The sequence below is a fragment of the Phalacrocorax aristotelis genome, chromosome 5 (genome assembly GCF_949628215.1).
Source record: "Phalacrocorax aristotelis chromosome 5, bGulAri2.1, whole genome shotgun sequence".
Classification (NCBI taxonomy): Eukaryota; Metazoa; Chordata; class Aves; order Suliformes; family Phalacrocoracidae; genus Phalacrocorax; species Phalacrocorax aristotelis.
This window is the reverse complement of record NC_134280.1, coordinates 12,600,283-12,624,668: the sequence shown is the minus strand read 5'-3', so window position 1 is coordinate 12,624,668 and position 24,386 is coordinate 12,600,283. Positions and strand designations below refer to the sequence as shown.

At 40.0% G+C, this 24,386-nt stretch overlaps 1 protein-coding gene across 5 annotated transcripts in view; it reads right to left on the bottom strand.

The window, feature by feature from the left end:
• Positions 1–24,386, bottom strand: part of MYLK (myosin light chain kinase) — a 224,580-nt gene that overhangs the window by 7,941 nt on the left and 192,253 nt on the right. For all 5 annotated transcript variants that reach the window (XM_075093019.1, XM_075093022.1, XM_075093020.1 and 2 more), the window contains 5 exons: positions 21,711–21,746; positions 21,519–21,612; positions 19,444–19,647; positions 13,791–14,008; positions 7,453–7,576 (listed from right to left, as the gene is read on the bottom strand). In XM_075093019.1, the coding sequence (XP_074949120.1) occupies positions 7,453–7,576; positions 13,791–14,008; positions 19,444–19,647; positions 21,519–21,612; positions 21,711–21,746 (676 nt within the window). The remainder of the gene's footprint in view (positions 1–7,452; positions 7,577–13,790; positions 14,009–19,443; positions 19,648–21,518; positions 21,613–21,710; positions 21,747–24,386) is intronic.

Below are 24,386 nucleotides of genomic sequence, written 5' to 3'. Positions count from 1 at the left end.
GTTGAGTAGCTTGGGTTTTTTTCCCCTGGTGCTTTCAGAGTGACTTTGCTGCCTTTACTGTCAAACCAAGGAGGTTTTGTACATTTTATTCCATTTACTCCTGCAGAGAGGGCCCGAGAAGAAAGATGCATCGTGAAATCATTACATTCACAGGGCTATTTTGTAAACAAACCCACCCTGAGTTATATAGCCAGATAAAACAGTGCTACATCGCTGCAGGATGTAGAGTTATGCAGATGCATCCAAAAGTAATTTGGTCTTTATGTTCTCAATCAGTCATGATGATGCATGAAATGGAAATAATACTCTTTTATAACCTAAGTTGAGCTTCCAAGGCTTTTTACTCAATATAACTGATAAATTGCCAGTGAAAGGCAATTACAGAACATCACGCTGTCATTTTTGCAGAGTATCATTCTCCAGCTGAGCGTTGTCCTCTACTGTACTGTACCATTGTGCATCCAGATACTTTGATTCCCATACGTATCACCCTTCCAGTAAAAACTTTCAGGTGAAAGGTTGCTTATTGCTTAGAACTACAAGTTATTCCATTTTCCAGGTCCTTTTCCTGGCATGCAATTTACATAATAACCAATTCTTCATGAAATTTCACAGACTTTATTTGCTTTCTCTGTACAATCATGTCAACCAGTTACAACTACCAGTTACATTTCAACAGGGGAACTTACTAGGGTTCTGAAAATACTGTATGAATATCGTGGTGCTACTGAATATCACAAAACAGACTGGTGGAAAAAGAGATTGGGATCAAATAAAGTAATCTACTAGATTGATAATATTGATATAATCTCCTCCAAAGTTATTTTGCTACTCTTTTGTTACTAATTACATTCAAAATCTGATTTGGAATTTGTTCCTCAGGATTTTATTTCTGTAAGTAAAGCAAAAACACACTCGTCGAAGCCTCAGACAAAGCAGATACTAAATCTTTTACCATTTCTGAAAGGTGTAAGCAGTACAGCAGAGTCTAGTATCATACGTGTATACTTCAGAAATTTGCTGGTAACAATGCATGAGCTGAAGATAAAAGGTTTGTTTCTTCTCAGGCAGAAAGAAGTAACTCAGAACAGAAGGTGTTTGCTGTCTTACTTTCCATTATATGGGTGCATTCAAATGCAACAGTGAAGCATGACTTTATAAATGTATAAGGTGGCATAAACCCATTTATGAACATATAATAGGCATGAGTTACAGAAAGCTGAAAGATTAATGTACCAAAAAATGCTCACATAAAACAACTTTGCCACAACTCTTCTGTCTTTGACGCTTACTTTAGTGGAAGAGACAAGATTTATGCCCAATAGCACAGGAGAGTTGGTATAGCTGTGGCACAGTAAGAGACTGTTCTGCCCTCATGCACATCAGCAGTCACTGTCAGGTAAATAGTTAAAGCAAAATCTCTGTCCTGGAATCAGCAAAGCACTTCTGCAGGGCTTTAAATCTATCTCCAGTCCAATATTGAAGCATTTTCCTATTTATGACGATGTCATCATTCTCTATAATGTTTCAGAAAGTGACAAAATCTCATCCAGACTGCAGCTCTAAGTTTTGTGTTCCAGACACTGACTGCTAAGTTGTCTCTTTTTGGACTATGTAGTAAGTACAATAATCTCTCAGCCAATTCAGCAGCTGCCAGAAAGGCTCACATTTTATACAAACGAAGGGTCTGTGAAGTATTTCTTTAGTTCCCTGTCAATATAGGAGATGCACATCTTCTCTTCATCCAGTTACGCTTCCAGAGGACGTACTTGGGCAGCCAAAGCAATAACAATCCCATTTCCCTTCAATACTTGATCGAAGTATGGCAAAGGTGACCTCTGCATAATATTACCACAAATAGTATTGTGCAGCTCTTGTGCTGCATTGGACAATATTTTGGCCTATTTCCAGAGCTTAAAGCTGCAGTATGGAGAGATCATTTCCATGCTAAAAAGACTGCTGCAGATACCGAGGCATTGCTTCACGTGGAAACACCACTATTCCACACTGCCATAAGAGGCAGTGCTTATAGAGACATCCAGCCTTCTGGGCAAAGGGACACTGCTCATCACACACAGCTTTGAGGGATGAGGATAAATAGAGGGAGATTAGAGAGGAAAAACCCTTTGGTTGTTTTGGTTGGCTTTTAAATATTTTTTTTTTAAAAAAGAATTGCATGACAGAATTATCTCATAAAATCTTAAATGCTGTGGTAGGATTGACCCATCCCATGCATTTAGTGAATTACCAGATGGGTATCGTTAAGCCTCCACTCACTGTCATTTCCAAACACCAGTGTAACAATACCCATTCAAACATTTCAATGAACCTATTTCTGTATTTCTGAGCATGTTGTTGCAAATTTATAAGGCTAAAATAATTTTCTCTCTTTCCCACAGTTTTACACTGTGAATCACTTGCCTTGTCATGGAAATACTTGTAAGGAGACCCAGATCCTTGTCTACAGTCAGAAAACAAAATCCAGCAGCTAGTGTAGATTATAACCAGAAATTCTTATCTTTAGCACAGATTTCACTGACCTAAGTCTTGGCTGTTCATTTCTTAATAGCCATTTAAAGTAATAATGGCCCAGCAACTCTTTTGACAGATTATGGAAACAATTTCTTTTTGGAATGCTGCAGCTAAGTGATAAAGATGAGCTCCCACTCCAGAAAATTAATACTGAGCTTACACTGCAAAGTTACTAGTAGGCAGGCAGCAAGTTGTTTACTGAAAACATTTTTCCAGCTACTTAACCAGACATCTTCCTGGCATGTTGAGAACTATTTGTTTAGAAAATCTTTCACAGTTTCCACTTCTAAATAAAGAAGAAAATATGTAATCCTCTGGAAGTTCCTTAACGTTTATTGGTCTGTTCTAACAAAGCTCTGAGTGTAGATTTAGAAATGTTAAGATCAAAAGGGTCCAATGTGGTCACCATGTGTGCCTATGTAACAAACACCATAGCATTTCACTTGGAAATCTTTGCATTAAGACTGCCACTAATCTGGGAAAGACAAATTTACTGCATGTCTCAAAAAGCCAGACCGAGCATTCCTCTGCAAGCAGTGCTTCCAGCAGCAACTGATTTGGACTGACAACACGGAGCAGCTCCTTACAGTCTCTGCATTGCATAAGCAGTGAGAAAAAGTAACAGATCTCAGTATAGAGAATACTATCTGCTTCTGATATACCTGTGCAGGTCATGTCAAATAAGCACATGATAATGCCTGCACCCTGCAGATCATGTAGTAATTTAATTCTTTTACAAGTGAAATAAACCAAATAAATAGTCTCAGGCTATTCTGCGGGGGACACGCATCCACTGGACAAAAACGCCTTTTCCTTAGCTGAGGGCTGACTGACTCCCACACTGTCATCTCAAAGAAGAAACAGACCACTGAACCCACGTAAAGGAAGACAGCTCATTGCTGAAGCCAGGGTGTTACTCTGTTCTCATCCTTGTTTTACATGCCCGGCGGATTCATGGGGAATGAAAATTTGCCAGTGCCACCAAACAAATAATTAATTTTCTTTTGAGCAGTGCAGTCAGGACATTAAAGCCCTCCTAACTTCCTTTATTGAAAGAAGAAGGAGTGCTCTCTCATCTATATGTTAATGAGGCTTAAATTTTTAATACGACATGGAGCCAGGTGTTAGCCAGCAGCGTGTCTTGTCTTATCAAAGTCCCAACCCAGTGCACCCAAAAGATGAACGATGCTGAAAGACCTTTCAACGAACCCAAACTGCCAAACTAGGGAGAAGTTACAGCAGTGATGAATAACACAATAGATAAAAAGGAATGGGAATGGTTGGGGAATCAGGGTGTGTGTTATTAGGAAAGCGTTGAAGGAAAAGAGTATACAGCAAGATCAAATATGTAATTAAAAAGCAGCCTAAGAAATAGCATCTTTAAAAACTATTGACAGCAATCAACTACTCTGAAAAGATATATACTGCCTGGCACTGATAAAGCAAGAAGAACTAATAGAAAGCAAGGAGAGGTTTGAATCAGCCACAGCCAGTTCCTCACTGATACTAGTCAGATGCTATGATGACAGAAGGAAAAGGGCTATCCACTTTCACCATACATACACACAGCGCTGAAATCTCAGACTGAGATTTGGTCTGAAGTAAAAAGAGAATTTAGAAATTGTTTGAGATTACTAAATACTGGAAACACTGACTATCCAAATGGATCGTCAGAAAAGAACTAGAAATAGAAAAAACAAAAAACAAATTCAGCAGTGCCCAGAAGAGTAAATGGGACAGAAAGAGCTAGGAAGAATTCAGGAGGTTTAACCTTCATAGATAAAGATTATTGTAAATGCAAAAAGAAACACTGAAATAGACATAAATGGAGATGATATACACAAGCTATATTTGTGGCCTGTTACTTCAAAGGCAATAGATCAACTTGAGTATGTGGGACAGTAATGCGATGCAGAACAGGACAGAGAACAAGATAAAAGTGGAAGATAAAAAACATGAGATGGAGAATATGAACAGGGAAGTTTAAAGGGAGAACAAAGACTGTTGCAGAGACAGGACTGAATCCAGAAAGGTTAAAAGGATTTAATATGCAGCTTAGGAATGTGGAAAGGGAACCCATGAGCTGTAGGATGGAATTAAGTCAGTCATGCCACAAGGAAGACAGATGCAGCATCCCAACAGAGCATGTGATATCTGTACTTACGCCTGCATAGCAGAAGGCTAGGAGGGAGGTTTTGCTGCAGGGTTTTGGAGGAGCGCTGTAACCCTGTTTCCTACCTGAGATTACATCCCACCCATTTGTTCTTCTGCAGGGACAACCCTTCACCCACCGAGAGCTCTTTGGCGGCTCTTTGCTAAACCTGGTTTGTATTCATTGTTGCACAGGACATAATGGAAACACAGCCTCCTTCTAGGCAGGTTACAGGTCTCTCAGCAGACTAGAATCCTACCTTAAAAGAGGTGTTAAGTTATGCAATAGCATGCTCCCTGCTGCTTCACTTAGGACATATGATAGACACAGCAGCTTTGGGCCATCACTGTCCTTAAGTCCAGTGCTGCTGCAGTGCTCACTTCTTCCTTCATGGCCCCGCTTGCCATGTCAGGGGGAGGGGGGCTGCAAATGCTAAGTTACAAGCACAGTGATGGTATGTGAGACAGACACCAAATGAGTGAGTCTTGCACTTCCTGCATGAGATTTGGCAGTTCTGAGCTTATAATCAAAACAGGAAAGTGGAGCTACAGCTCAAGAGAGATGCAGTTCTCAATGACTTTATTTGCATTCTGTGATGATGATGTGATGGTCCATTTTGGATAATGGCTCATAGTTGTGAGTCTGCAAAAATAGCTGGGCTTTAAGGAAGCAAAGACAGATTGGGAGCCTGTCGCTCTGGGGTGGAGAGAGAAGGTCCAAGCAATGACTCACAGGTCTTCCCTAACTTCAGTTGCTTTATTCTTATCGCAAGAAAGGCAAAAGCTGCTTATTGCTGTTAATCATTATTGCAGCAATAGCTATGCATCAAAAAGAAGATTTTTGTTGTGTTTGGGTAATGTAATTTTCCCCTCACGAGGAGTTAAATGAGCTTAAAGACACCTTAGCAAACACGTAATTTCAAAATATATTTCACAAGGCATATCGGGCCATCTGAATCAAGGGTAACACCATCCCATCAGCTGAACATTACAGCATCCAAGTATCTTGCTTCTGGTGACACAGAGAACCGGGAAGAAGCAGTTCTGCCACTGCTGGCAGACTGATCTTTGGCAAGACATTTCACCTCCTCTCCATCTTTCACCTGCTCCCTTTGCCTTGTCTACTGAGATGCTGACGGTGTTCTCTAGCACGTACTGCACTGGAGCAGCACCCTGGTTGCATGCCGTAGGAGCACACACAACCGCTATCACCAATTTTTGCCTCAGTTGCCTGGCATGTCACTGCTTATACTGCAAACACCCAAAAACTTGGGTAACAAACGACAGCAAAAGACATTAAAGGCCCAAAATGTGCATGTCACGCTGTGGTTAATGTTTTGTTCCTCAACGTGTGAGAGGCCTCTAGGGGGCAATGCAGCATTGATGTAACTGTTGGGTTTTCCATTGCCGTGCAGGCAGCCTGGGATCTCCATACCGCTCTTCCAGTGCTCTGTAACTCCCGAGGCCTCAAAAGTTAGAGAAAGAAATGAATTTGTCATCTGAGTACTGCGTGTGTGGTCTACCTTGTTTGAACAAAGAATGATCCAAACGGGCTTTCAAGATCTAGAAAGAAATGCTGGAAGTGAATGGAAAATAAAGGTCCTGTAAATAAACTGGCAGAGCAAAGTGACCTTGAAGAGTGTAGCACACTTCACGTAAGAAACAGAAGATAACAGAAATATTCAGAGTTTTTGCTGGGAGTGAGGGAGTTGGTGTAGTAGTTTTTGCACAGGACAAGAAGGAAAATTATGTTGCTTGGTTTGGAAATGAGAAGAGTATGAGAACAAATATAGGCTGACAGGCATTCAGAATCATGGAAAGTCTGAGTAAAGATGAGGTGAACAACTGTGCATTGCCAGGTGTCAAGAAAGAAGGTAGCCAGGGAGGAAGGGACCCTTATAAAAGAAAGTAAGGTATTGAGAGAAAGAATGAGTGTCTTTTGAAAGAACGAGTGCAAAGCAGGTCTGCCATTTACTTACTATTGAAACTGGAGTGAGGGAGAAAGAACCACGCTCCAAACTGAGCTCTTTTCATTTGTTTATATGACATCAAATGTGTAAAGTCACAGCTGGAAGGAGATAGCTTGCCATTCTAGGCATGGAGATCTCATTTCCATATACATTTCTCTAGACCCATTGAAGTTCATCATCACATGTCATCAAATCACATATAAAGATCAAATCAAATACTAAAACATGTAACCAAGAGCTGCAGCAAACTGTCCTCTAAAATATTTCCATAAACTTGATCCCTGCTGCTTATAAGATGTATTTATCCAGTGGTACCTGCTTAGTAATAAACTAAAATGCACTGTGAACAGATACGATAATGCTGGGATACTTTAGTCTGTCCCACGAGGGATACAATTTGAATAAGAAGACCCCAGAATTTCACAAAAATGATCTCTCTTGGGAAGGAAAGAATGGAGATTATCAGTTGTTAGTGCATGCCCAAACATTTCTCTTTAGCATCTGGGAAGGAAAAACAGTTTAAAGTTAATAATAAAATACCGTCACGTTGTCTCTTTAAATGAGATGAAGCATTACTGGTTTATGATGTAAAGCACTAAATAGCTGAATTTCCAGAGCTGCTAGTTCTGTGGTTTACCAATTACACCCTTCAGAGAGCAGAGAATTTTTGTTGAACATGCTGGAGCTGTTAATTAGAATACAAAAGGCCTGAAAATTGGAGAAGAATTCAAAAGGTGATGGAAATTTCATATGCTCAGCAACTGTCAGGATTTGTGTTAAGAACAGCAAAGGTACTCACAAAATGTAGCAGATAACTCCTATACTCCACATATCTGTTTCATATCCAATAGGTTCATAGTTTATAACTTCTGGAGCCACAAATTCAGGTGTCCCAAAGAGAACTTTCAGAGAACCTGCATTTTCTGTGAAGAATAAAAGAGAAAACCATTAACTGCTGCATGCAGATTTTTAAAAAAATTATTCCCTAGTAACAGGTGAACCAGTTTTGCCCTCATATTTGTAATTTTCTTAAAGATCCTTATCAGAAAAAAATTAATAATGGCTGAACCCCTGTTTTCTTAGCTGATACATGTATAGCAATAAAGAATTATTTATTAAGCATCCTCAAGGACACAGCATCGTACAAGGCACATAATAAGAAGGTTTCTGTTGCAAGGAGTTTCCACAAGACCAAGTCTAAGAAAGAGGAGAACTTCTAGTGTTTAATTCAGTTGTGGATGCCCTGAAGTACCAAAGTGTTTGAACCTCCATCACTTTTGCAGTTGCCCAAGAGGACTTCAGGATTCCAGTGTTAGAAATAAATTGAAGTTTTCACAAATTATCTAAGTTTTATCAAATGCTCAGATCTGCTCAGGTATTCTACTGTAAAGAGAAACAGTAGTGATAAAATTATAATAAGAAGAAATAACACATGACATTTTTTATAGTTTAAACGGGAAAGAAAAATCAATACTGCGTTGCATGTCTCTGAAATTTGAAGTGGCGCAGGTCAGTGGTGAAATGAGAAAAGCAGATGATGTGCACCTGTCAGATCACTACCTTGTCAGTAAAGCTAGGTTTAAGACAGCTCTCAAAGCCAGGCTTGCCTGCAAGCATACCTGTGAAGCTCCAGGGTAATGAAAGGGGACCAAGAATGCTTAGTCATCAGCTGCTATGCCAAACCTTTAATCAGCTGGCCTGTAGCACAGGTGTCCTACATTTGGCTCTGCTTAAACACAATGTGGATGCTTTTAAAATGAGCTACAATGAAGCTACTGCTAGCAATGTGAACTGAAAGAATGAGGTCATGGGACATGTGAAGCCGTTCCTCATATTTCTTGTGCTGACCCACCAGTATTGCTCTACTGGAAAACAGAGGGATTAAGGTAGAATAACAACCTGTATAGAACCTAGTATTGCCTGTTTGTGCTGCCAGTGTGCAGCTATGAGTGATATGTCTAACTTCTGGTCATAGTGTGAAACACAAGTAATTTATATAGAACTTATTGGGCAAATCTCAGTGGACTCATTTTCATTGATGCTCATTCTAAATAGGATGGGAAGAAGAAAAGAAAAGAATAAACAAGGTCAGGAAGGAAGGAAACTAAGGAATAGAATAATAGAATTACAGAATTGCTTAAGTTGGAAAAGACCATGAAGTCTAACTGTTAACCCAGCAATGCCAAGTCCACCACTAAACCACGTCCCCAAGCACCACACCTACGTGTCTTTTAAATGCCTCCAGGGATGGTGACTCAACCACTTCCCTGGGCAGCCTGGTCCAATGCTTGATAACCCTTTCGGTGAAGAAATTTTTCCTAATATCCAGTCTAAACCTCCCTGGCACAACTTGGGACTGTTTCCTCTTGTCCTATCACTTGTTCCTGGGCAAAGGGGACCAACCCCCAACTTGCTACAACCTCCTTTCAGGTAGTTGAGCAATAGATGATGTAGAGAGCTATAAGGCCTCCCTTCAGCCTCCTTTTCTCCAGACTAAACATCCCCAGCTCCCTCAGCCGCTCCCCACAAGACCTGCCCTCCAGACCCTTCCCCAGCTTCATTGCCCTTCTCTGGACATGCTCCAGCACCTCCATGTCCTTCTTGTCCTGAGGGGCCCAAAACTGCACACAGGATTTGAGGTGCGGCCTCACCAGTGCCGAGTACAGGGGCGCGATCACCTCCCTGCTCCTGCTGGCCACACTATTCCTGATACAAGCCAGGATGCCATTGGCCACCTGAGCACACTGCTGGCTCATGTTCAGCCAGCTGTCAGCCAACACCCCCAGGTCCTTCTCCGGCGGGCAGCTCTCCAGCCACTCCTCCCCAAGCCTGTAGCGTTGCCTGGGGTTGTTGTGACCCAAGTGACTGAGCCATGTTGAACCTCATACAACTGAATAGGTTATGGATTGGGGAAAAAACCCAATCCCAGTAAAAAATTTTTATTATAAAAATATAAAAATGCCAGGAAACATATTGTTTCTGGTTTGAAACAGTCTTGGATTTAGGTTGAGAAATTTGTCCAGTCTGTACATGTGCCTGAGCAATCAGTATTTGTCTTAAGTGAGATTCATTGCATTACATTTATCTTTTGTGCAAGAGTAGCATCCAGATTAGGCACAGTAGAATGACATAGTGAGGAACCATCTCTCTCCCAAAGATTATATTAGATTACCATCTAAACAAAACACATATGAATGGGAAGAAAACCAGATGTAACAGATTCCAATCCTGCTCCTGTTAAGGTTACCACAAGTAGAGACATCTGCAGCTCTGTAATCAAGAGAAAAGCTTAAAAAACCTCAAACAACAGCAGATCGAAGTTTTGAGAAGACTACAACAGAAGCTACTTGTCCACATACCAAGTCCTACAACATAAATGCTGATCCTAGTACTGACTCCACACCTACAGTTACCTCCACTGAAAGCTGCTAAGTCATTTCATAAAATGTAGTCATAGACCTAACTTAATACTCTTTTGAGGTACGCAAATCCCCAACTTACCAAATGAAAATTGAAGAATATATGGGGTTAATAACTTGCTTAAGGATCAAACAGCATGTGTGAGGCAAATTTTAAGCACTACCACAGTAATGCCCTCACAGTTGTGCCAGTTTCCCATTTTAAATGCAGTGAAACCCTTTTTGCACTGCTCAGGTGTGGTGAGATAAAATTAATTGCAGAAACCTCATTTTCACATGTTATCCCTGCCTTCAGAGACCCATCCATGCAGACAGTACCCATTTCTAGAGACAGAAACATCCAGAACGCCTGGGAGCAGCAGTTGTTTGACTAGCCTTTAAAAAACACATTCAAAAGCTATTTCACAACATCCCTATGCTCACATAACCAGAGTTTTCTTACCCCAAAAGGTAGGATCCTTTTCTTAATACCCAACCTAAACTGACGTAGCCTAAAACAAGGGCAATGTCTTCTCTGCAGTGGCAATCAGGAGTGATAGATCCCTCTCCTTTTCCAAGCACAAATGGGAAGCCTAAGATCCCATCTTCCCATTTGCCTTCTTTGTAAGGCCAACACCTACCTTTTTTCCCAGCTGTCCTTATGAAAAATTACTGAAATTTGTCACAAAGAACCTATTTTCTAAAAGGTTCGTCATGATCATCCAAATCTCAGGCTCAGATTTTCACATCCAAGTTTGGAGGCTTTTCTGTGCACTGTGTAAACTACCATGAGCCACTATGTATGCAAAAGGCTGGTGTATGAAATATGCTGCCCATAGGTCAAAGAAATGTTCTTTTGAAAACATGGCATTTGAATGCAAGCATACAGTGTGAAACAACTGATACAGCATTTTCTGTGTATAAAAGAAAAAAAAAAGAAAGAAAAGAATAAAACTTTTTCTGTGCAATAATATGTCAAGTCTTTACCCAGATGTTTACAAGCTCAGTATACAAGCAGGATCTGTGTTTGGAAATCCCTCAGTTCAGACAGAAAGTTGACAAGCTAGCTGGAAACTGTTGCTGACAGTATGTATAATCAACTGATTAAAAAAAATCTTTACAGTACTCAAAAACCATTCTCTTTTCTCCTCAAGAGGTTTATCTTAAACAAATTTCTACATGTGTTCCTCAGCACACCAAAAAAGGTCAGGAAAATATCCCACTGCAGCTCTGGTATTTCCTGACAGTGTAAGAGAACTAATTAGCTGCAGAAGATGACTGCAGATGGAGCTGATTCTAATGTCTTTAAAACTGATCAAAACACTGAATATTTAGAGGCATTAGTTTGCATGAGTTACAAAAAGTTAAAAGTAAATTTCAGAAGCTGAAGTGCAAAATCAGCCATGGTTCCCTTCAGCAGACCGTTGGTCGAGCCTGTCTGCTCAGTCAGGGTCACGTCCGTAGTATGAGGGCTCCAATCTATCAAAGCCAAAGTGAATTTGACAGCCAATCCCAAAATCACAAGGCTTGAAGGAACACAAGTGGAGGAATGTGCCCTCAGTGCACCACAAAAGACAACTGGCAAGAAGAGAGCACTTAGTGAGAAGTGTTCTTAGCAGTTTTGGTAAGTAAATGAAACAGCAAAAATAGTTTTCTACTTTTGGAAAGCATCTCAACAAAATGTTACAAACATCTTTGTGATTAACACAGTGCTTTTGCTTTATGGGTGTGGAATGGGAGGGCACTTTCTCTTCCGAGGGCAATGCCACACACCCCGAGTTGTCCAGAACGGCAGGCTGATGAAAGAAACAGCAAAAATCCTGTAATATAACTTTGCAAGAATTAGCAACACAATGAATGTAGAGTAATGTAAAATCAAAATCAGTGTCAGTGCCAGTAGCTCTCATCATTCTACATCAAGAAAAGGTATATATAGGTTAGAGGTTTATTACATATGGCATGACTGTAGCAGCTCACAAGCTAGTGTCAGCCGTGCAACACACAGTGATGCCACAAGTTTAACAGAAAAATGGAAAAGCTGATGGATATGAACAGGCTACTGAAAATAGGATCTTCCTTTTGCTAAAGGAAGGTTTAACTGTCGTTTGAAGTTAAAAAGGTTGAAGATATTTCTACAAAAAGGCCATGCTGTGGTTACATTATCTCTCTTGTTGATGCAATCCACTCAGTTCAGCAGTAAATGTATAGTTTTCAAGCTGACAGCTGGAACGTCATGGGATGAAGTCTTTCATACTCTTCTGATAATAAAACTTCAGCATTGGAATTTACTTAACGGTTCATCTGTTTCCTCAACAAGAACAAAATTCAGAAAACTATTGGCTCCATTCTGGTGAAAGAACATAAATGGCAGCAATCTCTTTTTTTTTTAGTGAATTAAATAAACACCTTACCTCTGAGTTCATAGTGTCCATGTGACCAAGATTCATGTAATAATGCTTTTGGAGTGGAATGTACTCTAAAAATCTGAAAAGCAGATTTATTTTCCCCTAATAATTCAACATGCCATTTTCAGTTTGTTTTAGTAAAATTATATTCTTGGGTATGCAGTAGTCTGTTACGGAAGTGTCAAAAGGAGTAGGATGAGCAGCATGTAAGCAGATAACAAAAACCAGAAGGTTGAAGTTCCAAACTGTACTTTTACAAAAATCATTGTTCTACTTTTTAATAAGTATTAAATATAATTTTGTTTAAAGAGGGAAGGCAAAAGATTACAACTACGAGTCTGGCTCTGGGCCCCTTTATATAGAGAGTAGCAATTCATATGAGTTGTCCCAATCAATTTAAATGCCAGAAGAGCCACAAACCTCAGCTTTCCCAGTATAACAGGTTCATGAAATATTTTAGCTCCTTTCAATTCCTGGAATGATTTTTTTTTTCCTTGTGAGAATACAAGATTAAAAAAGATCAGTGTGTGATGTTGGTATTGTTTAACACTAACACACACAAGTGGAAGGCTGTTTTTTAGAGCTGAACTAATGCTGAGTGATATGAAGACAAGGTCTCTGGCTTTCAAATTGCAGAGCATGTTGGAAGGATTAGTCCAAAATCAATGACAGGAAGCAGCTAAAAGCCGCTTAGGAAGGGGAGAAGCTTGTCATATGGAACTTCCCCCTTCTCCATTCCATTGCATTAAGTAGTGCTATTTTCCAGTATGGCCAAAGCACAGCTCTGTGTAGAATTCCTCCCATGTCTAACATGTACAACAATATGCTGCTGTTTAGGATAAGACATGATAAAACCAATGGGGAAATATAAATTGAATGTAATTATCCATATCTGAGAGGCTTCTAGAATGTCACCTTAACTCCTGCTGTTACAAAACTTTCAAGGATTTGTAGTAGTCATGAAGACCAAGGTTTTGTTCTGTTTTTTACAGTCAGAGAATTAGTGTTTTATGGTTTCCTGTAGCAAGTGTAAGTATTTGTTAACATTACTAGTACTGTGTATTTTACCTTGTAATCTACAGGGATACCCTAGCCATAGAAACAGACAGGTAGATTTTATACACCTCACTGCAAGCTCCTCTTGAAGATGAGGTGCCCTGCTCTTGCTCTTGAATGTCTTCCTTTTCCATTTTCTGTTTTTTTCCTAAAACCAGCACTATTTATAGGGAACATTGTCTATTCTTTATACATGAAAGAACATAATATTAAGTATGAATTAATGCTTGTCCTGCCCTTTTCCCATGTCATATAGAAATAGGCAGAAAATTCATTACCTAATCTTCTTGCAAGTCCAAAGTCAATGAGTTTGATACTTGTACCGGTCTTGTTGACACACATAATATTTTCTGGCTTCAAATCCAAGTGGACAATACCCTGCTTATGGATGTACTGAACTCCCTCTGAAATCTGCTTCATATATTTAATGCACTCTCTCTCTGTCAGTTCAAAGTCTTCATCAATGATTCGTTCAAAGAGTTCTCCTCCAGAAACCCTATGAAAAACAGAATAAAAAGAGGACTTCTGTAGCATTTTCCTTCTGGGAGTAATCAAACTATTTCCTTTACAGAAACACAGATAATTCAAGCTTGCAATAGTCACTTCAGGAGACAGTCTATGTTTTGTAATGGCACTTTCCGTAGACACAGATGTCACATAAGAAGAATCACCTCTTGTGTGTGGTATAAATCAATATATTTTTTTCCATTCTGAATCTCTTTCGCAGGTTAGGTCCATGAAACACTCATTCTGTTATCCGAGACAGTAGGAATGTAGCTGGATTTACATCCTGCTTTTAGGATTCAGTCACCTGCAGCTGGCAGCAAAGCGTGTGCCATGTGATTGTCACCCCGCTGACGTGTTTATAACACCGCTCCAGACTCTGACCTCATGTTCCTCACTGCTTCCTTCCCTCCTGTGCTCCACCACTATACAAGTGCAGATAACATAATTTAGAAATAAAACCTGAAATACATGGGTTGGGTCCCAGGAAAAGAGGAAAAAAATTTCTAGTAGATGAGCAAAAATTTGGGAAGAAGAGAGACTGAGAGTGACAAAGAAGGGCTGAAGAAGGAAGAATTCAAATTATATGATTAAATGGAATGCAAAGCTCAAAGGGTAAATTACTGACCCAAGTGAGCTCAGAGGGAATTTCCTCTTTAGCCATGACAGGACAAGGATATAACGCACAACTCTTTCAGTGCTGGTATTTTTAGTTGAGCTATCGTCACGCTCCTTGTAGGTCAATTCCATTTTTATGCCCATTTAAGATGTGAAATAATTGGTCTTTCCAGGGTAGAATCTTCTGGATTGAATTGTTTGTGGAACTAAAGTGGGACATTTTTAACCTAGATTTAATAAAGCAAAATTTAAGTTGTGGTTTGGTTTGTTGTTTTTGTTTTTTTTTTTGATAAAATTCTGAGTATCACTCAACTGGTCTATCTGCTTACATCCAAAGATGGGAAATACTGTTTTTTATTGCAGTGGGTGAATGACCCATATAGAAAGGAGAAAATGGTGAAGAATGGCTTTGCTTTTAGAAATCTGTTCTAAATTAAATGTTCCATGGTCTTTATATGGCTTAATATTTTGCAGCATTCATGCTTATTGCCAAATGTAATTGCACATTTCAGTTACAGAGAGAAATCACGCAACTGAAAACTGGCCTTGCAATGTTTGCAGGTTGTCAAATAAATGATTATATCCCTCATGTAGTAGGATGAAATTGAAACATCTGGAGTTCTGGACACATTTGTTGCTTTGGCTATAAGATTTCAGAAAATATACAATCAGAAATGCTGCTGCAGTTTCCTATTAACATGAAAACAGCAAGAATAGCATATGCTTGTTGGATTATAGCACATTTGTAACATAAAGCAAATAATATGGCTAGGGCTGTTGAATAAACAGCTCTGATAAATTGGTGATCTAGTATTTTGTTACTTCAGCAAGACATTAACCAGTATGGAGGTGTTTATGAAAACATCTGCATGCAAAATGCTTGTGTCTGGAGCACTCTGCAATTCCAAATTATAACCATCCTGATAATAAAAAGTACCAGTTGTTTTTTGACTATTTAACACAGATAATAACAACTTATTTTTACTACAAAAAAGTCATACTTCTCAGATCCCTAAAGTGAAAAAATTTTCAGAAATCATACCATTGTGTCAAGCACCGCTTTTTAGCCTGTTATTTGGAGATTAACTACTGTTAATACATCTGCATGCTGTTTTAACCCTGGGACCTCTAGGCACTCTGGTAACATTGTTAGATTAAACTGCAACTGCATTTATAGAATGCACATTTTTGCATTTTTATCCTGAGCCAAATCCAGTTTAATTTTTGCCAGGTTAGGAAGCTGAATTGAACCAATGCAGATTAGGTTCTATATATACACAGAAGAAGTCAGCTTTCTTCAGTCACAACTAGTTCAGAATCTAAATCTCTCGTACTTTTCTGGATTCTCCTCTTTTCAGTCTTCTCTAGATGAGGTCATGAGGAAAATATTTCTGTCATAGAGTCACAGAATACACGTTAAAAATATTTGATTATAATGTTTTGGTCATGGAGGAACAGTGAGAGGAATCTACCTTGGAGTTGCCCAGGCAAGTATTAAAACTGCATTTTAATAAATCTCCCTTCAAGAAAAAGAGGAAACCTTAGTGACTTGTGCTGACTTAAATCACACCAAATGGAGTTTACTGCTGAAATTTTGCTTTCATAACCTTAATTTGCAATACAATAATCTTCTTCTGATCTACGTCAAAATAAACTGTCTGAAGTATGTAAAAACTTCGAGGCACTTAGCTCCCAGTGCTGAACGCCATGCACAAGATGCTACTCTTTTCCAGATATTCTTTGTCCACTGAGATGCTTATTGTGGAACAGTACATCGCTATATTTGAAAAGGGAATGCCTGAGATTTGCCTCTGACTTCCAGCAAATGGTAGATGGGAGGGTTTCCAGTAAAGAGCACATCAAGTGAAGGGGGCCTACAAGAAAGCTGGAGAGGGACTTTTTACAATAGCATGTAGTGATAGGACAAGGGCTAATGGCTTTAAACTGAAAGAAGGTAGATTTAGATTAGATGTAAGGAAGAAATTCTTCACTGTGAGGGTGGTGAGGTACTGGAACAAGTTGCCCAGAGAGGCTGTGGATGCCCCATCCCTGGGAGTGTTCAAGGCCAGGTTGGATGGGGCTTTGAGCAACCTGGTTTAGTGGAAGGTGTCCCTGCCTATGGCAGCGGGTTGGGACTAGATGGTCTTTAAAGACCCCTTCCAACCCAAACCATTCTGTGATTCTATGTTTGAATCATTGCAGTGTTTGATTTTAAATGAATGATAAAAATTTCTGAATTTATTATAAATATGAAATAAAACCATATAAAATAGTGGCATCACAAATATTAAAAGGAGAGAGGGTGAAGTTCAAAAAGTTATAAGAAAGATATGGGATTAAAATGAAAATGAAAAATTTAGGATGACTATCAGGAAGAAAAGTGCAAAGGTGCTCCTCATCCATAGCTCCAATTTGAGTGGAGGGAGAGCTGCTAAATTCCAGTCACAGCTAAAATCTGGTTTAAAAGACGACTGATGACAGGTGAGCTTGATTTGTTTGAAATCTCTACATTTAGACTCTGATGGGAATAAAGAGAATAGCTTGGACACCAAGAATATTTGAAGGTATTTCCCGCAACTTCTTCGATATGCGAAGAAATATTAGCTTAATAACTAAACCAGAAATGATCCATCAGTGGCTCTCTAACAATACGGGTGCAGTTGCCATGCTAGGACTGTGTCAGCTGGGCAATGTGTGACAGTGTAGAGGCGACCAGGTCATCTGACACAAAGGTGTCACACAAGTATCTCACTGCCCAGAGGTGCTCCAGAGCTGGGACAGGCTGCTACTGCCTGCCTGCGTGCTGCTTTAAGAACCCTTCCTCCTATGGCTCTCAACACTACGGAAATTTCAATGGTGCGGTTCAAAAGCCAGAAAAGGTGGCCACCCCAGACGAAAATCACATCCTCATTAGCCTGGTTAACAAAACCACTTTAAATTTGATTGCACTTTTCTATATTTTTAAAAAGTAAAGCCCCTCTTTTGGCAGAGGGGAACTAATGCAGTGTAAAGCCATATGCTATGCAAAACTCTTTATACATTTCCTTGTTTTCCATTAGGTCTGCCAGCTCCCAATTCCAAGCTAAGTAGGGCTCCCTTCCCTTATTGTCATCAGCTTGCTTAACTGCTGAATCTAAAAATAAAAGCACCTTCTTGCACATAAGTATCAAGGTTGTATAATGGAGATCCAGTCTCTGAAATATGCTAGTGCAATAGTAGTTTGCACATCATCCAGCCAAGTGCCAAGCAAGCAAAATAGACACAGACTCTTTTGCATCTAACAATTTGTATCTTACTCTCCACTTCCAGACAGCAAAAAAAGCCACTTCTCTTTCTTGCAGCAGACAGCACATGAAGTAGATGCGGCAGCAGAATAGTGACTGATGTAACTTTTTGGGAAAACATCAGCACAGATCAGGATTTCATTTTCTTTCCAGCTGCTACTGCCACAAGTATGGGATTCACACTCAGCACGTGCATTATGGATGATGTAAACATTGGTCATTATTGGTTTTGAAGTCTGACCATTACTCTCCATCTCATGCTGTGCAGATTCGTTTCTTGTCATGAATTCTGGTGCATTAACATGTTCTGAACCTTCTTTTTTTCTGGAAGTAAATATCTACTATTTTTAAGTGCAAAGATACCCAAGTCACAGCCCCATGAGATGCTTTACAACACTGCTTTTGTGGTGCTTTTCTGCTCTTTCCCACAGTAGTGTGGCAAAAGTAGCTTAAGGAGGACAATTTCTGGGAGGTACAAGTAAGTGATAAGCGTTGCTATCTTACTCAGCAAGACAAAGACAGCAACCTAGGCTGTCTTCAAATTCAGCTTTACTTAATGTGCATCGTTTTGGATGAAGAGTGCAATGACTTTCAAGTAAAGGAGAAACTCCTTTCTACAACTGCTACACCTGGGCCATCATGCAGAATCTGTGTATTGATATTAGGGACAGATTAATGTTTAATTTGGTTTTTTGGGAAACAGTCAGTGTAACCAGTCCTTCTGCATCTACTGGTCTAGATTTACAACATTCACTGTGTTCACCTGTGGAGATTTTTCAGACAGTTCTCCCTTATTATAAATAACAGTTTTGCAATCAGATTACTTATGTTGTTGCAGGAAAAACACATCAGACTAACCAGTTAAGGTCTCTTAAAAATGTAAAACCTGGATATGGCACGTGATGAAGACCGAAGTGTTCCCAATACCTCTTGGGTACTATAAATTTGCCTGGCTCAATCTTCCAGAAATTCAACAGTATTGATAGAATGTAGCTTAGATGTGTGCCTTCTCAAGCATATCTTTCTCTCCTACTATCTGTTGTGCACCAACGTTCAGTTCTCTGCAAGAGACAACTGATCAGTCGTTAAGGGAGATTTGACACAAGTTTCTTCAGTACATGTTTAGAACTGTCTAAAGAAAAAAATACATTTTCTGAAACATGCTTTTGGTTCTAAATCCAAGCCCAGATTGCAGCGAGCTTTTTTCTTCTCCCCTCCCAAGTTGGCAATAAAAGAGTGAGCTGCAGAAAAAACACCACATGTACTTGGTTAAAAGACAAACAAACTAGACAATAAAGATTGTAATGCATCTTCACTGATTTTTAAGAGATACAACAAAGATTCACTTACACAGTTTAAATAAGTCAGAAAAATAACTGGAAAAATTTGCAAGATGTGAAAACCATCCAGACCCTGCAGACACTGAAGCTTTTGACAGTCCCATGTCTAGGTAAGTTGCTACTTTTGTATGCACACTTATTTTCAACATTATTAGCTTTGTTAGTGTAATCTGCTTTATACTTACATTTCCAAGACCATAACGATGTTGGCTTTTTCTTCAAAGGCATCTACACATTGGACAAGTTTTGGATGATGTAGGCAGTTCATGATGCTGATTTCCTCCCGTATGTTTTCTTTTTCCTTAGCAGAATATGCTTTGAAAAATTTTCCGGCCCAAATTTTTCCAGTCTTCTTTTCAACAAGCCTAAAGACTTGTCCAAATTTCCCCCTGAAAATATATAACTATTTCCATAAAATGTTTTTGCAATGTATGGGCCACCACGAATAGCAACATTTTACTAAATATTCTAGCACAACCACTCCATTCTGCAATAAAAATGTCTTCATATCAAGCATTGATTTTGTGCAGTCATCTGCAAGAAGTTTTGCACGAATATCACATTCAGAGATACCCCGCTATTCCAATTAGCAAGTTTCATATAAGAGGGTTCAAAAAATGGACTTGTACCAGGCTTTAATTCACGTGACTGAAGTTTTTCTGCACACAGTTTTGTATAGGTCATACACCTCTGAAGGGGCAGCAGATAGGAGACATCTCAGGTATAGGATATAGGGTGTAGGTGAAGTCTGAAGCTGAATGCTAGAGGCTTCAGTACTATCATTTCACATTGCTGTAGATGTGCAATCCTACCTCTACAATATACTTATCAGGATCTGTTAACGGCAGCGTACAGGGTCCCCTGGCCTTCAGCACCACCAGCAGCACAAATCGCTGAAAGATTATTGTGACATGCAATTCATATAACCACGAGCTTGAGCACTGAGAAACACAGCCAGGCTAATCACTGACCTTCACTGAGCAATACTATTAATGCTCTTGGGATTATGACCGCTGTCAACAGAGATTCTAGCCCGTGGGCAGGATAATCTTATTACCACTAATGGATAGAATGGAAATGCAAGTACACAATGTGTACCTTTTTTTTCAGCTAGCTTTTAGAACACTGAACAACAAATGAATCTTCCAGCATTATTCATTTGTGGGCTTCATTTTCCTTACCAGAGAAGCACGTAGTGCCTATTTAAAATCATCAATTAATAGGAATAGAGGATCTTTATGGAGTGGAGGCCAACATATGGTAGAAACTATTTTTACTGCAACAGAGGAGCCCAGCTGGAATATTGAAAGTGTAAGACACTGTCAAAGAATGAATGCACATGATCTTTGTAATTGCACATGATCATTATAATTCGCTGATGATACCAAGCTGGGAGGAGTGGCTGATACACTGGAAGGCTGTGCTGCCATTCAGCGAGACCTGGACAGGCTGGAGAGCTGGGCCGAGGGGAACCTCATGAAATTCAGCAAGAGCAAGTGCAAGGTCCTGCACCTGGCGAGGAACAACCCCATGCACCAGTACAGGTTGGGGGCTGACCTACTGGAAACCGGCTCTGTTAAGAAGGAGCTGGGCGTTCTGGTGGACAGCGAGCTGACCCTGAGCCAGCAGTGTGCCCTTGTGGCCAGGAAGGCCAACAGTATCCTGGGCTGCATTAAAAGGAGCGTGGCCAGAGCAAGAGAGGTTATCTTCCCCCTCTATGCTGCCCTAGTGAGACCACATCTGGAGTACTGTGTCCAGTTTTGGGCCCCCAGTTTAAGAAGAACAGGGAGCTGCTTGAGCCCATCCAGTGGAGAGATATGGAGATGATCAGGGGGCTGAGAGACCTGGGTTTGGTCAGTCTGGAGAAGACTGAGGGGGGATTTCATCAATACCTATAAATATCTAGAGGGAGGGTATCAGGATGATGGGACTAGGCTCTTTTCAGTGGTGCCGAATGACAGGACAAGGGGCAATGGGCACAAGTTGGAACCCCGGAAGTTCCACCGGAATATGAGGAAAAACTTCTTCACTGAGGGTGCCAGAGCAGTGGAACAGGCTGCCCAGAGAGGGTGTGGAGTCTCCTGCCCTGGAGACATTCAGAACCCTCCTGCCCTGTGCCCCCTGCTCTGGGGGTACCTGCTCAAGCAGTGGGGTTGGATGAGATGATCTCCAGAGGTCCCTTCCAACCCCTACCCTTCTGTGATTCTGTGATGGTAGCTTTGAAAACTCCATGTCTTCAAAAGCACAATATAGTACTTACGATCCCAGTCTTTCTTCAATATTATAGACATCTGAAACTTTTTGTTCAGTGTTGATAGTAACCGTCCGATAGTCGACCTCTGTTTCTTTTCCTTCTACAAATAAGTATTAAGGACCACGATTAAAAGCTCCATAAAACATGAATTAAAAACACAGATTTGCATTTTTCCTGATTAAAATATTAAGTTCTTACCATCATCAGATAGCTCCACTTCATCCTCTTTCAGTTCTATGATGAAGATAAAAAGACATGAATAACTTATTATATAGGATTTGGTACTTACATAAGATGGTCAAATTATTCACAGTAACATGGGCAACTGGTAGACCCTATGGCAGCAAAAAGCAGTCAGGGAGTTTGTGCATTAACTTCATAATTAAAATTTCTTCACCACTTCTACATGACTATTGACTACACAATCACAGTCTGGTCACCATTTCTTAATAAATCAAGTTCATGTGGTTTGCAGTACTTGTCCATTATACCTGCCTACAAGAAACATCAGCATGCTGAATCAGTTCAAAGTCATCTAATAAATAGCTTTAGGAAAGACTTAGTGAAATAGAAAATGAATTAAAAATATTTAAATCAATAACACTTCTGGTTCAATGACAGATCCTTTCCTGGCTTTTCTGTGCGTTTTCTGTATTACAAAGCCAAAAGTAAAGCGAGTTTGTACATGAAAAGATTTCTTGCAAAGCATCCAGACAAATTATTCGGACTCAAGATGACTAAAAAATTTGGAGAGCATGCGCCTTCCTGAGCATGGCTGAACTCTGAAATCGTTGAGGCCCAAATGGAGCCTCAGTTCTGCAGGCAAACTCAAAGGCAGGCAGAGATGTTGGCAAGCCCAGTGACACAAGAGAGTAAAAGCTGGCCAGAGTGTCTTGATTTTCGTTTTTAATTTTCATGTGCATGAACTGTTGGTAGCACCAGTTTGTGTGTTGTTCCCTATGTTGCCTGCAGATATGAGGGGAAAGAGGTTGTAGTTGGAATGTTGTTATATATTACTTACACTGCCTGGGCTTGCTCCTAAGACCTGTGGCTATGACCAGTAATTTGAGAAACTGCAAAGGCGGTTACACAGTGACCTGTACAATTCTCCCTTCAGCTGCTGAAGCTGCACTTTGCCATCATAGAGTGCAAGCTTAACCAAGTGATTTATCCCCATTGTGTCAACAGATTTATGTTGTGAAAACATTAATGTGGTACTCTGGATGCTGTTAGGTGCTTCAGAGCATAGAGTTATATGCAGCAGATGAGAAAAAAACAACAGAAGAAAAGGGTGCGGGGTGAGCAGATAGTGGGTCTGATACATGGGCATTGCTTTTTCACATCCAACACATAATGCTGCATCTGTATTCTGCTAGCAAAGCCGATCAAGTAGATAGAATCTGTTACTAAAGCCCCTCTCTCTTTTTTCTGGATTTGCAGGCCTTGTATGTCCCAGCACAGACTAGCAGGTTTGCAGCGATTTACCAGAAGAGCAGGGAGGGAAGCAAGCCCTCCCCACTTAGGGTTAGCTGTCCTCAGATCTTCCTGGGCTAGAAATCACATTTGCATAGAGCACATCACATTTTCCTCCCCTTTTAAGGGCTGCATGAGGGAGCTGATCCCAACCACACTGCCAGTAGTTAATGCCTGCCAAATACTTATTAGACAAAGATGTCAGTTCCCAGTTCTGCAGCGACACTATATTGAAGCCCTGAACTAGAAACAGTTTGGTTCACTGGTGGAAGCCTAAATTAGATAAGTGGAACATGTCTGAGCTTGGTAAGTGCTGAGTAGCTGTGCCAAAACCTTTCTCAGAATTCAGTCAATGGTACCAAATTTTCCTCAAACATGGCAATGTCTACTTTAATCTGTTGTGACTTACAACCTTATTTTAGTAGCTCTTTTCTTGAAATGCACAGTGAAAAGTTAGCCATGCCTTTCTTCACTAAGATTATATTGAGATTGCTAATATGCATTGGCCACCGGTGATGTGTCTTCCTAGCAGCAATGGAAAATCCCTAGTAACTCAGCATAGATGGCCACCTAAAGTCCGGACTTTGAGAGGTGCTGAACACATTTGTTTTCCACTGCCTTTAATTAAAGCACCAGTTAATTCACACACTTGAAAAATCACACTTGCTCTTTCTCCATGCTAGCTGCAGTATCAAGAATTGAAGTCAAGAAGCCCTGGCATTGAAAGCACCAAAACAAACCACCCTCCTGCAAACAGAATTCATTTTCTTTTTAACTCAAAACAACTAGTTTTTGTTGGTGTTCGTATGTATCACTATCACACGCTTTCTAGCCTTTTTGTATTAAATCTATGTAAGAAGACTCTCAGCCTTCAAAACAGCTTGTTTGCTTTGGTCCGGTACAAGTAGCACTTGCTCTAGGAAAAACAAATGTAGGGAAGAGTCAGGTCCCCAACTCTAGAAGCTGTTTGTCCTGCAACTAAAGAAAGAGGGCATTCAAACACAGGGAACTTTATTATGAAGAGCCAATACCATCTAGCTTCCTTTCAATTTTATTGCTACTCCTAATGCTATTTTCCCCCTTTGAAGAGAAGCTGCATTTTGATTTAGATCAGGTTTTAAATCTTTAAAATAGAGGAAAATAATTTCTCAGAATGCATCCAATTTAGCACTTGAAGAGGAATATGATTTACTTTTGTTTGGAATGTCTTTTGAGAGGCTTACACAGTTGTGTGGTGCTGCACCACTTTGCTATCATTTTGTCTTGCTGTGGCAATAAAAGATAACATCACAAGGATTATGCGAGACACTTAAAACACCAAAGCCCCGCATACATAAGTAAGGAGGGAGAGATACAACACACAGTCTACTCCTCAAAGACAGGCAAAAGAGCAAAATACAT